Source organism: Silurus aristotelis (genome assembly GCF_946808225.1).
Source record: "Silurus aristotelis genome assembly, chromosome: 15".
NCBI classification, from domain to species: domain Eukaryota; kingdom Metazoa; phylum Chordata; class Actinopteri; order Siluriformes; family Siluridae; genus Silurus; species Silurus aristotelis.
The window spans coordinates 2,401,419-2,415,578 of NC_139588.1; the positions used below are offsets into that span (position 1 = coordinate 2,401,419).

A 14,160-nucleotide genomic window follows, 5' to 3' on the forward strand; every position below is an offset into this window, starting at 1 on the left:
CACAAACTTCAAGCCAAAAAACTGAACCCCATAACATTAGACCAATGAAATTTCCGAACGGAAACGAAAAAAAAACGCACCTCACCTGTGTGATAAACTCCCGAGAGAAATACAGTGGTACCTTGAGCTATGAGTTTAATTCGTTCCGTGGACGAGCTCGTATCTCAATTTGCTCGCACATCAAATCAGTTTTCCATATTGAAAATACTTAAAATGGCATTAATCCATTCCAACCCTCAAAATGACCCCGTTTTTATGTTTCATGTTATTAAATTGGAAAATACATTTCTAAATAAATTTTTTTGTATAAAAACATAATAGAAAGAGTATGTAAAGATATAATAAGGTTTTATTCAGTGTATTTTCCTTGGAAATGAGACGACTTGAGCTAACGAAAACGCCGGTGGGGTGTGTGTGTGTTTTTTACTATCACTCCTGTACACTACCTATCCCTAAACTTTAACATTGTTACTTTTTCTTCTTTGCTTATCTTAATTTTCGTCACAATCTTCGCTTTCTGGCTTCGCTTCGCCATCTAGCAGCGGCGTCTCGAGCTCGTATCTCAAGTTTTTGGTTGCGTAACAAAGCTAAAAAATCGACTGAGTGACCGCTCGTACCTCGGAAAACTCGTACGTAAATGCACTCGTAGGTCAAGGTACCACTGTAGTTGTGAAAGGAGGGGGAAGACAGTGAACAATGACTTACTTGGTCGGCTGCTGTTTAGATACAAGCCGTTGTAGCGCGTTGAGTCTGGGTGAAGGGAGAGCTCACTAAAACTCCAGTTGCATATAAGCACAGACAGGTTTCCAAAACTCATGCTTTATTCATTTTTCTTGGCAACAGCGTTATGGGTTAGTCAAAAAAAATTAGAAATGAGCATCAGAAAATGAAAAAGGACATAATCCTCAATCTCCACACACGCAGTAATACCGGGAGAATGCAGTGCCAGGCTTTTCCCAAAATACCGCTATGCTCCTAATAGAAGCACAACATTATATCACCTGCTTCCCGTGGGCTCACCACCTGCAGGAGGGACCGTAAGGGATGGTGCTGTGAGGATTGGGCAGCAGTCGAAGGCGGGGACCTGCTTAGACTGCTGCCCCCGCGACCCGAATTACGGATAAGCGGGAGAAAATGAATGAATATATCACCTGTTACACCGTGTGTAACGTGTCTTTTATTAAAGCCTGTGTAAAGTACATTAGTGTAGACACCTGCAGCTTATAGACAGGTGCGGCTTAATTATGTTCAAAATAAAAATATTTGTAAAATTCAGTGGGTGCGGCTTATATATGGGTGCGCTTTATAGTCCGGAAATTACGGTAGTCACTTTTAGACCACAAGTCTTTATGGTCCTTAAAAGTGAAGTAGAGGATCTAAGTGTGGCTTTTAAATTCAGAATCGATGGCTTTGACTATGTTGTGTATGTAAGTTCTGAGACTATGAGATGTTTTAAGTGTGGAGAGGAGGAGCACATTAGAAGTTCCTGTCGTGTACAGACCGCGGATAACAGCGCTCACGTAGTGGCTGATGAAAAGGCTGGAGATACTGTTCTCACTGGTTTTGCTGAATGTGATTAGACTGGAGATACTGTTCTCACTGGTTCTGCTAAATAGGATCAGGCTGGAGATACTGTTTTCACTGGTTCGGCTGAATGTGATCAGGCTGGAGATACTGTTCTCACTGGTTCTGCTGAATGTGATCAGGCTGGAGATACTGTTTTCACTGGTTCTGCTGAATGGGATCAGGCTGGAGATACTGTTCTCACTGGTTCGGCTGAATGTGATCAGGCTGGAGATACTGTTCTCACTGGTTCAGCTAAATGGGATCAGGCTGGAGATACTGTTCTCACTGGTTCTGCTGAATGTGATCAGGCTGGAGATACTGTTCTCACTGGTTCGGCTGAATGTGATCAGGCTGGAGATACTGTTCTCACTGGTTCAGCTGAATGGGATCAGGCTGGAGATACTGTTCTCACTGGTTCGGCTGAATGGGATCAGGCTGGAGATACTGTTCTCACTGGTTCAGCTGAATGGGATCAGGCTGGAGATACTGTTCTCACTGGTTCGGCTGAATGGGATCAGGCTGGAGATACTGTTCTCACTGGTTCTGCTGAATGTGATCAGGCTGGAGATACTGTTCTCACTGGTTCGGCTGAATGGGATCAGGCTGGAGATACTGTTCTCACTGGTTCTGCTGAATGGGATCAGGCTGGAGATACTGTTCTCACTGGTTTTGCTGAATGTGATTAGACTGGAGATACTGTTCTCACTGGTTCTGCTAAATAGGATCAGGCTGGAGATACTGTTCTCACTGGTTCTGCTGAATGGGATCAGGCTGGAGATACTGTTCTCACTGGTTCTGCTGAATGGGATCAGGCTGGAGATACTGTTCTCACTGGTTCAGCTGAATGTGATCAGGCTGGAGATACTGTTCTCACTGGTTCTGCTGAATGTGATCAGGCTGGAGATACTGTTCTCACTGGTTCGGCTGAATGTGATCAGGCTGGAGATACTGTTCTCACTGGTTTTGCTGAATGTGATTAGGTTGGAGATACTGTTCTCACTGATTTTGCTGAATGTGATCAGGTTGGAGATAATGTTCTCACTGGTTCTGCTGAATGGGATCAGGCTGGAGATACTGTTCTCACTGGTTCTGCTGAATGGGATCAGGCTGGAGATACTGTTCACACTGGTTCAGCTAAATGTGATTAGGCTGGAGATACTGTTCTCACTGGTTTTTCTGAATGGGATCAGACTGGAGATACTGTTCTCACTGGTTCTGCTGAATGGGATCAGGCTGGAGATAATGTTCTCACTGGTTCTGCTGAATGGGATCAGGCTGGAGATACTGTTCTCACTGGTTCGGCTGAATGGGATCAGGCTGGAGATACTGTTCTCACTGGTTCGGCTGAATGGGATCAGGCTGGAGATACTGTTCTCACTGGTTCGGCTGAATGGGATCAGGCTGGAGATACTGTTCTCACTGGTTCGGCTGAATGGGATCAGGCTGGAGATACTGTTCTCACTGGTTCGGCTGAATGGGATCAGGTTGGAGATACTGTTCTCACTGCTTCTGCTGAATGGGATCAGGTTGGAGATACTGTTCTCACTGGTTCTGCTGAATGGGATCAGGCTGGAGATACTGTTCTCACTGGTTTTGCTGAATGGGATCAGACTGGAGATACTGTTCTCACTGGTTCAGATGAATGTGATCAGGCTGGAGATACTGTTCTCACTGGTTCTGCTGAATGTGATCAGGCTGGAGATACTGTTCTCACTGGTTCGGCTACATGTGATCAGGCTGGAGATACTGTTCTCACTGGTTCTGCTGAATGTGATCAGGCTGGAGATACTGTTCTCACTGGTTCTGCTGAATTTGATCAGGCTGGAGATACTGTTCTCACTGGTTTTGCTGAATGGGATCAGGCTGGAGATACTGTTCTCACTGGTTCTGCTGAATAGGATCAGGCTGGAGATACTGTTCTCACTGGTTTTGCTGAATGTGATCAGGCTGGAGATACTGTTCTCACTGGTTTTGCTGAATGTGATCAGGCTGGAGATACTGTTTTCACTGGTTCGGCTGAATGTGATCAGGCTGGAGATACTGTTCTCAATGGTTCAGCTAAATGTGATCAGGCTGGAGATACTGTTTTCACTGGTTCGGCTGAATGTGATCAGGCTGGAGATACTGTTCTCACTGGTTCAGCTGAATGTGATTAGACTGGAGATACTGTTCTCACTGGTTCTGCTAAATAGGATCAGGCTGGAGATACTGTTCTCACTGGTTCTGCTGAATGTGATCAGGCTGGAGATACTGTTCTCACTGGTTCGGCTGAATGTGATCAGGCTGGAGATACTGTTCTCACTGGTTCTGCTGAATGTGGTCAGGCTGGAGATACTGTTTTCACTGGTTCTGCTGAATGGGATCAGGCTGGAGATACTGTTCTTACTGGTTCAGCTAAATGGGATCAGGCTGGAGATACTGTTCTCACTGGTTCTGCTGAATGTGATCAGGCTGGAGATACTGTTCTCACTGGTTCGGCTGAATGGGATCAGGCTGGAGATACTGTTCTCACTGGTTCTGCTGAATGGGATCAGGCTGGAGATACTGTTCTCACTGGTTTTGCTGAATGTGATTAGACTGGAGATACTGTTCTCACTGGTTCTGCTAAATAGGATCAGGCTGGAGATACTGTTCTCACTGGTTCTGCTGAATGGGATCAGGCTGGAGATACTGTTCTCACTGGTTCTGCTGAATGGGATCAGGCTGGAGATACTGTTCTCACTGGTTCTGCTGAATGGGATCAGGCTGGAGATACTGTTCTCACTGGTTCTGCTGAATGTGATCAGGCTGGAGATACTGTTCTCACTGGTTCGGCTGAATGTGATCAGGCTTGAGATACTGTTCTCACTGGTTTTGCTGAATGTGATTAGGTTGGAGATACTGTTCTCACTGATTTTGCTGAATGTGATCAGGTTGGAGATAATGTTCTCACTGGTTCTGCTGAATGGGATCAGGCTGGAGATACTGTTCTCACTGGTTCTGCTGAATGGGATCAGGCTGGAGATACTGTTCTCACTGGTTCTGCTGAATGGGATCAGGCTGGAGATACTGTTCTCACTGGTTTTGCTGAATGGGATCAGACTGGAGATACTGTTCTCACTGGTTCTGCTGAATGGGATCAGACTGGAGATACTGTTCTCACTGGTTTGGCTGAATGGGATCAGGCTGGAGATACTGTTCTCACTGGTTCTGCTGAATGGGATCAGGCTGGAGATACTGTTCTCACTGGTTCTGCTGAATGGGATCAGGCTGGAGATACTGTTCTCACTGGTTCGGCTGAATGGGATCAGGCTGGAGATACTGTTCTCACTGGTTCGGCTGAATGGGATCAGGCTGGAGATACTGTTCTCACTGGTTCGGCTGAATGGGATCAGGCTGGAGATACTGTTCTCACTGGTTCGGCTGAATGGGATCAGGCTGGAGATACTGTTCTCACTGGTTCGGCTGAATTTGATCAGGCTGGAGATACTGTTCTCACTGGTTCGGCTGAATGGGATCAGGTTGGAGATACTGTTCTCACTGCTTCTGCTGAATGGGATCAGGTTGGAGATACTGTTCTCACTGGTTCTGCTGAATGGGATCAGGCTGGAGATACTGTTCTCACTGGTTTTGCTGAATGGGATCAGACTGGAGATACTGTTCTCACTGGTTCAGATGAATGTGATCAGGCTGGAGATACTGTTCTCACTGGTTCTGCTGAATGTGATCAGGCTGAAGATACTGTTCTCACTGGTTCGGCTGAATGTGATCAGGCTGGAGATACTGTTCTCACTGAATTGGATCAGGCTGGAGATACTGTTCTCACTGGTTCTGCTGAATGTGATCAGGCTGGAGATACTGTTCTCACTGGTTCGACTGAATGGGATCAGGCTGGAGATATTGTTCTCACTGGTTCGGCTGAATGTGATCAGGCTGGAGATACTTTTCTCACTGGTTCGGCTGAATGTGATCAGGCTGGAGATACTGTTCTCACTGGTTCGGCTGAATGGGATCAGGCTGGAGATACTGTTCCCACTGGTTCAGCTGAATGGGATCAGGCTGAAGAGACTGTGCTCACTGGTTCGGCTGAATGGGATCAGGCTGGAGATACTGTTCTCACTGGTTCAGCTGAATGTGATCAGGCTGGAGATAATGTTCTCACTGGTTCGGCTGAATGGGATCAGGCTGAAGATAATGTTCTCACTGGTTCGGCTGAATGGGATCAGGCTGAAGGTGCATCTATTGCGCCAGAGGAAGGAGTGATGCCGGGTGGAGAACCCGAGGTGACAGAGGGGGACACAGTAATAGATACTGTCAAAGCAGCTATACGGGTGAGTGAAGAAGAAATGAATCCAGATTATGTGAGTGATGACGCACTGTTTAAAACACCTCCTGTTAAGAGAAAAAGGAATAAAGTAAAGATGAGGAATGAAAAGTTAAAACAATGGTCTGAAACACAAGCTGATGAAGGTGAAAATGATGAAAGTCCTGTTGAAGATTGTGACAGTGAAAGTCTGGACAATAAGAGCAGAAGGAAGACATGCAGTGACTATTCTTTTGATAAAGTCAAATCTTTTTTACAAAGAATAAAAAAGATGAAAAATACTGATGGATGGAAAGAGAAATGGTATAGGGTTGATTCTGAAGGAAGAGTACAGTAAAAGTGTAGTGGAGGTGAAGAGAGTTTCTGATAGGGTGATGAATGTGAAGCTGGAAGTTGAAGGGATGATGATAAATGTCATCAGTGCCTATGCTCCACAAGTTGGCTGTGAGATGGAGAAGAAGGAATGATTCTGGAGTGAATTAGATGAAGTGGTAGATGGTGTACCTAGGAAAGAACGATTGGTGATTGGGGCAGACTTTATTGGGCATGTTGGTGAAGGGAACAGAGGTGATGAGGAGGTGATGGGTAGGTATGGATTTAAGGAGAGGAATGTGGAAGGGCAGATGGTGGTAGATTTTGCTAAAAGGATGGATATGGCACTGTTGAACACTTATTTTAGGAAGAAGGAGGATCATAGGGTGACGTATAAGAGTGGAGGAAGGTGCACACAAGTGGACTATGTTCTATGCAGGAGATGCAACCTGAAGGAGATTGTAGACTGTAAGGTGTTGGCAGGGGACAGTGTAGCTAGACAGCATCGGATGTTGGTCTGTAGGATGGTTTTGGAGGTGAAGAAGAAGAGGAGGAGAGTGAGGAATGAAAGAAGAATAAGATGGTGGAAACTGAAGGAGGAAGAGTGTAGTGTGAGGTTCAGGGAAGAGGTCAGACAGAGGCTCGGTGGTGGTGAAGAGGTGCTGGATGATTGGGAAACTACTGCAGGAGTGATGAGGGAGGCAGCTAGAAAAGTACTTGGTGTGTCATCTGGAAATAGAAAGCAAGACAAGGAGATGTGGTGGTGGAATGAGGAAGTGCAGGAGAGCATAAGGAGAAAGAGGTTGGCAAAACAGATGAGATGAGAAAAGTAGACAGGAGAACAAGGAGATGTGGCAGCAGGTAAAGAGGGATGTGGCGAAAGCCAAGTAAAGGCATACGAGGAGCTGTATGAGAGGTTGGACACTAAGGAAGGAGAAAAGGATTTATACCGATTGGCCAGGCAGAGAGACCGAGCTGGGAAGGATGTGCTGCAAGTTAGAGCAATAAAGGATGCAGATGGAAATGTGTTGACTAGTGAGGAGAGTGTGTTGAGAAGGTGGATGGAGTATTTTGAGCAGCTGATGAATGAGGAAAATCAGAGAGAGAGAAGGTTGGATGGTGAAGAGATGGTGAAGAAGGAAGTGGATAGGATTAGTAAGGAGGAAGTGAGAGCAGCGATTAAGAGGATGAAGAGTGGAAAGTCGGTTGGACCAGATGACATACCTGTAGAAGCATGGAGATGTTTAGGAGAGATGGCAGTGGAGTTTTTAACCAGATTGTTCAACAAGATTTTGGAAGGTGAGAGGATGCCTGAGGAATGGAGAAGGAGTGTGCTGGTACCGATCTTTAAGCATAAGGGAGATGTGCAGACCTGCAGTAACTACAGGGGAATTAAGTTGATCAGTCACACCATGAAGTTATGGGAAAGAGTAGTGGAAGCCAGGCTGAGAGAAGAGGTGTCCATCTTTGAGCAACAGTATGGTTTCATGCTGAGGAAGAGCACCACAGATGCCTTATTTGCTTTGAGAATGTTGATGGAGAAGTATAGAGAAGGACAGAACGAATTGCATTGTGTATTTGTGGATTTAGAGAAAGCGTACGACAGAGTGCCGAAAGAGGAGTTGTGGTATTGTATGAGGAAGTCAAGTGTGTCAGAGAAGTATGTGAGGGTGGTGCAGGACATGTATGAGGACAGTGTGACAGCAGTGAAGTGTGCAGTAGGAACGACAGACTGGTTCAGGGTGAGGGTTGGACTACATCAAGGATCGGCCCTGAGCCCTTTCCTGTTTGCAGTGGTTATGGACAGGTTGACGGACGAGGTCAGACAGGAGTCTCCCTGTACTATGATGTTTGCGGATGATATTGTGATTTGTGGTGAGAGTAGTGAGCAGGTTGAGAAGAGCCTGGAGAGGTAGAGGTACGCGTGGGAGAGAAGGAGAATGAAAGTCAGTAGGAGTAAGACAGAGTACATGTGTGTGAATGAGAGGGAGGGCAGTGGAGTGGTGCGGTTGCAGGGAGAAGAGGTGGAGAAGGTGGAGGAGTTCAGGTATCTGGGGTCAACAGTGCAAAGTAATGGAGAGCGTGTTAGAGAAGTAAAGAAAAGAGTGCAGGCAGGGTGGAGTGGGTGGAGAAGAGTGATAGCAGGAGTGATTTGTGATAGTAGGGTATCTGCGAGAATAAAAGGGAAAGTTTATAGGACTGTAGTGAGACCTGCGATGTTGTATGGATTAGAGACAGTGGCATTGAGTAGAAGACAGGAGGTGGAGCTGGAGGTAGCAGAGCTGAATATGTTAAGGTTTTTGTTGGGAGTGACGACGATGAACAAGATTAGAAATGAGTTTATTAGAGGGATAGAGCATGTAGGATGTTTTGGTGACAAGGTGAGGGAGGCGAGATTGAGATGGTTTGGACATGTGCAGAGGAGGGACATGAATTAAATTGGTAGAAGAATGCTGAGGATGGAGCCACCAGGATGGAGGAAAAGAGGAAGGCCAAGGAGGAGGTTCATGGATGTGGTGAGGGAAGACATGCAGGTATTAGGTGTGAAAGAGGCAGATGTAGAGGACAGGGTGGTATGGAGACGGATGATCCGCTGTGGCGCCCCCTAATGGGAGCAGCCGAAAGAAGAAGTGCAGGTTACAGATTCTTTTCCTGATCACAAAATGTTTGTTGATTCTGTTGGGATGTTAATGAGAAGTGAGGGTGAAGAAAAGTTCACCGTTCAGGAAATATATAGGTTAAGGAAAATTCCTGCTAAATGAAGATCAGAACTTCAGGCAGAGGATGGGGTTTGAAACAATGTCGTTTTCTCTGCCTTCACATGCTGAAATTTGTCTTGTGTGTAGTCCTTCTCTCATTCTTCTTTATGAGTGTGCTGAGAATAGGCTCTCTTAATATGAATGCTGCACAAGATGCTTATAAAAGGGCATTGTTATTTAAATTATGAAGACAGAAAAGAATTGATGTGATGTTTATTCAGGAGACGCACAGTGATGTTTTAAATGAAATGAATTGGAGGAAAGAAGGGGAGGGGATGGTGGTGTGCTCTCACATCAGCTCTTCTAGAGGAGGGGGAGCTGTGCTTTTTGCTGCACATTTCACTCCTGTCTCTTTTGAGGTGAAGCAAGAAAATGCTGGTAGACTGATATTTGTACATGCACAGTTTGAAAAATGTAATGTGGGTTTATTAATGTATAATTAATATGAAAATGAAAATTAAATTAAAATGAAATGAAATCAAAGAAAAAGAGTTTTATAAATGTAAAACAATGGTGGGATGTTGGAAAAGTTTAAATTAAGTTATTATGTCAAAAGTACACTTTCAATGTCTCTAAAAATATTACACAAAAAATAAAAGAACTTGAAGAGGAAATTGTAGCGGTGAAATTGTAACAGTTTTGGAGTCTACTGGAGAACAAAATAGTGTTGATGTTCTCAAGTCCAAAAGGATGTTTCTTGCAGACCTGTTAGGCGTGAAGGCAAAAGGTGCATTGTTCAGGACACGCTACAACAATTGAACATAAATGGATGCTCCATCTAAATTATTTTTTCATTTGGAAAGAAAGAATGGCCAGAGTAGAGACATTCACTCATTGTGATCAGAGAATGGGCAGGAGCTTACAGTGCTGTCTGAAATAAAACAAAGGGCTGGAAGGTTCTAGAAGGATCTGTATGGGAGTGAATATAGAGAAGATGAGGAAATGTCAGTCAGTTTTTATCAAGCTTTATCAAAGCTTCCAAAAAAGTCAAAGGAGGCACTGGAGAAGCCTTTGTGTGCACAAGAGCTATGGAAGCCATTGTAGATTATGGAGAGTGGAAAAGCTCCAGGACAGACGAGGTTGTGACTCTCTGGAACGCTTTACTCCTTAGCAATTATACCATTATTAAACATATGACGGTCTAATATAGAAGACCTCCTGTTACCTCATGTTAATCTGCAACATCAGATATCAGCTTATGCTGATAATGTAATGATGGTCAATGGGCAGAATGATATAAATACTCGAGTAAAAATCATTCAAGAGTTTGGAAATGTATCTGCTGCTAAAATAAGTTGGACTAAGAGTGATGCCTTAATTTGTTGGAAAATGGGAGAAGGTGCCAGTGTTATTACCTGGTGGTTAACATGGAAAAAAGGAGGTCTTAAATATCTAGGAGTGTTTATTGGAGATGCTGTCACACGAGAAAATAACTGGTTTGGGCTGGTTGAAAAAATAGAGGGTAGGTTAAAAAAAATGTAAGTGGATTCATTGACAACTTTCCTTTAGAGGACGTGTTTTAATAATGAACAATTTGGCTGCTTCAACATTGTTGCACAGATTGGTGTTTGTAGACCCTCCTTCCGGTCTGCTTTCCAGATTACAAGCAACGCTGGTGGACTTTTTTTGGGATCGGCTTCACTGGGTCCCTCAAAGAGTACTTTTCTTGCCTGTGGAAGGAGGTGGTTAAGGTCTGGTGCATCTGTTTAGTAGACCTAGATCTAGTTTGGAGGAAAGTGGTTCAGAACATATTACAGAGGACCGATGGACTTGGACTTGAAAGTACTCTGGTATTTACGGATCACAAACAATTGTGGGGACGTTTCAGTTTGATCAGGGTTTGTAAAACAGAGTCATTGTTTTGGTTGCTTGAGGAGTCTTTGGTTAAAGGATCTCACTTTGACCTATCATATGAGTGTTTGCCAGGTCTTTCATTAAGACTTTGTGGCTCTGGTATGGTAAAGTTAAGGAACTTCATTGATGTGTCTGGGCCTCATTTAAGTGATGATCTTGCACTGGCTACCATTTTAGGTCAGAGGTCCTCACGCCAAACTGAATTTATCTTAAAACTCTGGAAAAAAAGATTAACAGAGAAAGAACCAATTATTTTACAAAACTTTGCTGATGGAAGTCTGATTCCAGATATAAATGATCCCTTTCTCAAAATCACCATTTCTCCTGATTTAAGAGGTATGTGTAGCACACTGCTGGATATAGAAGGTCTAAAAGAGATGGATCTGAGTTTAGCTGAAGGAAAAGAGCTGTAGAAGTGTTTTGTCAGAATGTTTCAGAATGGAATCAATCTTTCACTTACACACACTTACTCTCTCTTTCTCTCACACACCCACACACACACACACACACACACACACACACACACACACACACACACATGCGCACATAAAAGAAACAGACTTGTTCTTGTCAATATTTAGTTTATTTATCTGAATTCTCTCATTTACACAATCTTTTGTATATATTTCTGCTATCATCCATCCATCCATCCATCCATCCATCCATCCATCCATCCATCCATCCATCCATCCATCCATCCATCCATCCATCCATCCATCCACACAGCCATCCATCCATCCATCCATCCATCCATCCATCCATCCATACCACTCATTTCAAAACACACAGGATGTGTAAAGTGTAGAAACTGAGAAAGTGTGTGTCATTGTGTATCTGCAGGTTGTGTAAGTGTGGAGTATCAGATGAAGGCTGTGCTGCTCTCGCTTCAGCTCTGAGATCAAACCCCTCACACACGAGAGAACTGGATCTGACTGAGAATAAAGTAGGAGACTCAGGAGTGAAGTGTCTCTCTGCTGTACTGGAGAATCCTCACTGTAAACTGGAGATACTGAGGTAAGATCATCTCTCTGAGAGTCACATGACCTGCTCCTCAGTAACACACATTCTCTAATAGTGAGACTGAAGCAGAGCTTTTAGGTTCAGCATCAATGTTCTGAGGAGGAAGTTTATAGTTGTATTTTTTACTTTTGTTTGTTAGTTTAAATTAGTGTTGATTTAATTTTTATCTTTTTATAATCATGACTTTTTATTGACTTTTGTATTGTTTTAGTTTCTAATATCTAATAAATGTAGAAAAGTGTTAATATAAATGTGAATGTGACGAGGCAGAATAATGAAGAAAGAGAAGATGATCTAATATCTAACAAGCTACAAAAATCCCTCAGTGTAGAATTGATCTGTTGTGACTTTTATTGCAGCTCAAAAGTCCAATTAAACCTGCAGCATTAAATCTGTATTTCCAGTAGATTAACACCTGAAAATACTGTCTGGAGCTGAAGAACCTACAGCTTCTTTTACTTCACATTCAGATTTCAAATATCTCACTTTACATGTTTTTCCTTTTCTCTTTCTTGGTCAGTGATGAGTGTGATGGTCAGTGATGTGAGTGTAATGGTCAGTGATGTGAGTGTGATGGTCAGTGGTGTGAGTGTAATGGTCAGTGGTGTGAGTGTGATGGTCAGTGGTGTGAGTGTGATGGTCAGTGATGTGAGTGTGTGATGGTCAGTGGTGTGAGTGTGATGGTCAGTGGTGTGAGTGTAATGGTCAGTGGTGTGAGTGTGATGGTCAGTGGTGTGAGTGTGATGGTCAGTGATGTGAGTGTGATGGTCAGTGATGTGAGTGTGATGGTCAGTGATGTGAGTGTGATGGTCAGTGGTGTGAGTGTGATGGTCAGTGGTGTGAGTGTGATGGTCAGTGATGTGAGTGTGATGGTCAGTGATGTGAGTGTGATGGTCAGTGATGTGAGTGTGATGGTCAGTGATGTGAGTGTGATGGTCAGTGGTGTGAGTGTGATGGTCAGTGATGTGAGTGTGTATGAATGATATGGATGTGTTTAAATGTGTGTGGTGTTGGGAGAATGCTTTGTGCCCTGTTACAGAAGGAGAACTAAACTTTACACAAGAACTGAACTGATCACTCATATGTTACTCAATTATGAAACTCTTAAAGCATATTTATTTTATTTATTCAATTTTTTAAGTCACCCTGAATTTTATGATATGTGACTTGTGTAAATAAAGTTTTGTAAAAGTCAAAAAAATCTCCCTCCCTCTCACTGCCTCCCTCCCTCTTTCCTTTTCTTTCTCCTCCATCCCTCTATCCCTCCATCTCTCTCCCTCCCTCTCTCCCTCCTGCTCTCTCTCTCTCTCTCTCTCTCTCTCTCTCTCTCTCTCTCTCTCTCTCTCTCTCTCTCTCTCTCTCTTTTTCTAGTGGAAAGAACACAAAGGATGTGTAATGTGTAAAAACTGAGAGAGTGAAGTGTGTGTCATTGTGTATCTGCAGGTTGTGTGATTGTGGAGTATCAGATGAAGGCTGTGCTGCTCTCGCTTCAGCTCTGAGATCAAACCCCTCACACCTGAGAGATCTGAATCTGTCTGTGAATAAAGTAGGAGACTCAGGAGTGAAGTGTCTCTCTGATCTGAAGGATGATGAACGTTACAAACTACAGACACTGAATTGAGTAATAATCTGTTTTATATAAACACTGAAACTGATGTAATTAGTGTTATTTACTACATCAGCGTTATTTACTACATCAGCGTTATTTACTACATCAGTGTTATTTACTACATTAGTGTTATTTACTACATTAGTGTTATTTACTACATCAGTGTCATTTACTACATCGGTGTCATTTACTACATCAGCGTTATTTACTACATTAGTGTTATTTACTACATCAGTGTCATTTACTACATTAGTGTTATTTACTACATCAGCGTCATTTACTACATCAGTGTCATTTACTACATCAGCGTTATTTACTACATCAGTGTTATTTACTACATTAGCGTCATTTACTACATCAGTGTTATTTACTACATCAGTGTTATTTACTACATCAGTGTTATTTACTACATCAGCGTTATTTACTACATCAGTGTTATTTACTACATCAGCGTTATTTACTACATCAGCGTTATTTACTACATTAGTGTTATTTACTACATCAGTGTCATTTACTACATCAGAGTTATTTACTCCATCAGTGTCATTTACTACATCAGCGTCATTTACTACATCAGCGTTATTTACTACATCACCTTCATTTACTACATCAGCGTTATTTACTACATCAGTGTTATTTACTACATCAGTGTTATTTACTACATCAGCGTTATTTACTACATCAGCGTTATTTACTACATCAGCGTCATTTACTACATCAGCGTTATTTACTACATC

The 14,160-nt window shown here is 43.1% G+C and overlaps 1 protein-coding gene across 1 annotated transcript in view; it reads left to right on the top strand.

Annotated features, from left to right (window-relative positions):
- The window catches only part of LOC310738041 (uncharacterized protein), a 924,051-nt gene that overhangs the window by 348,001 nt on the left and 561,890 nt on the right, over window positions 1-14,160 (top strand). The window contains exon 16 of the mRNA XM_083562839.1: window positions 11,635-11,808. Within this exon, the coding sequence (XP_083418965.1) occupies window positions 11,635-11,808 (174 nt within the window). The remainder of the gene's footprint in view (window positions 1-11,634; window positions 11,809-14,160) is intronic.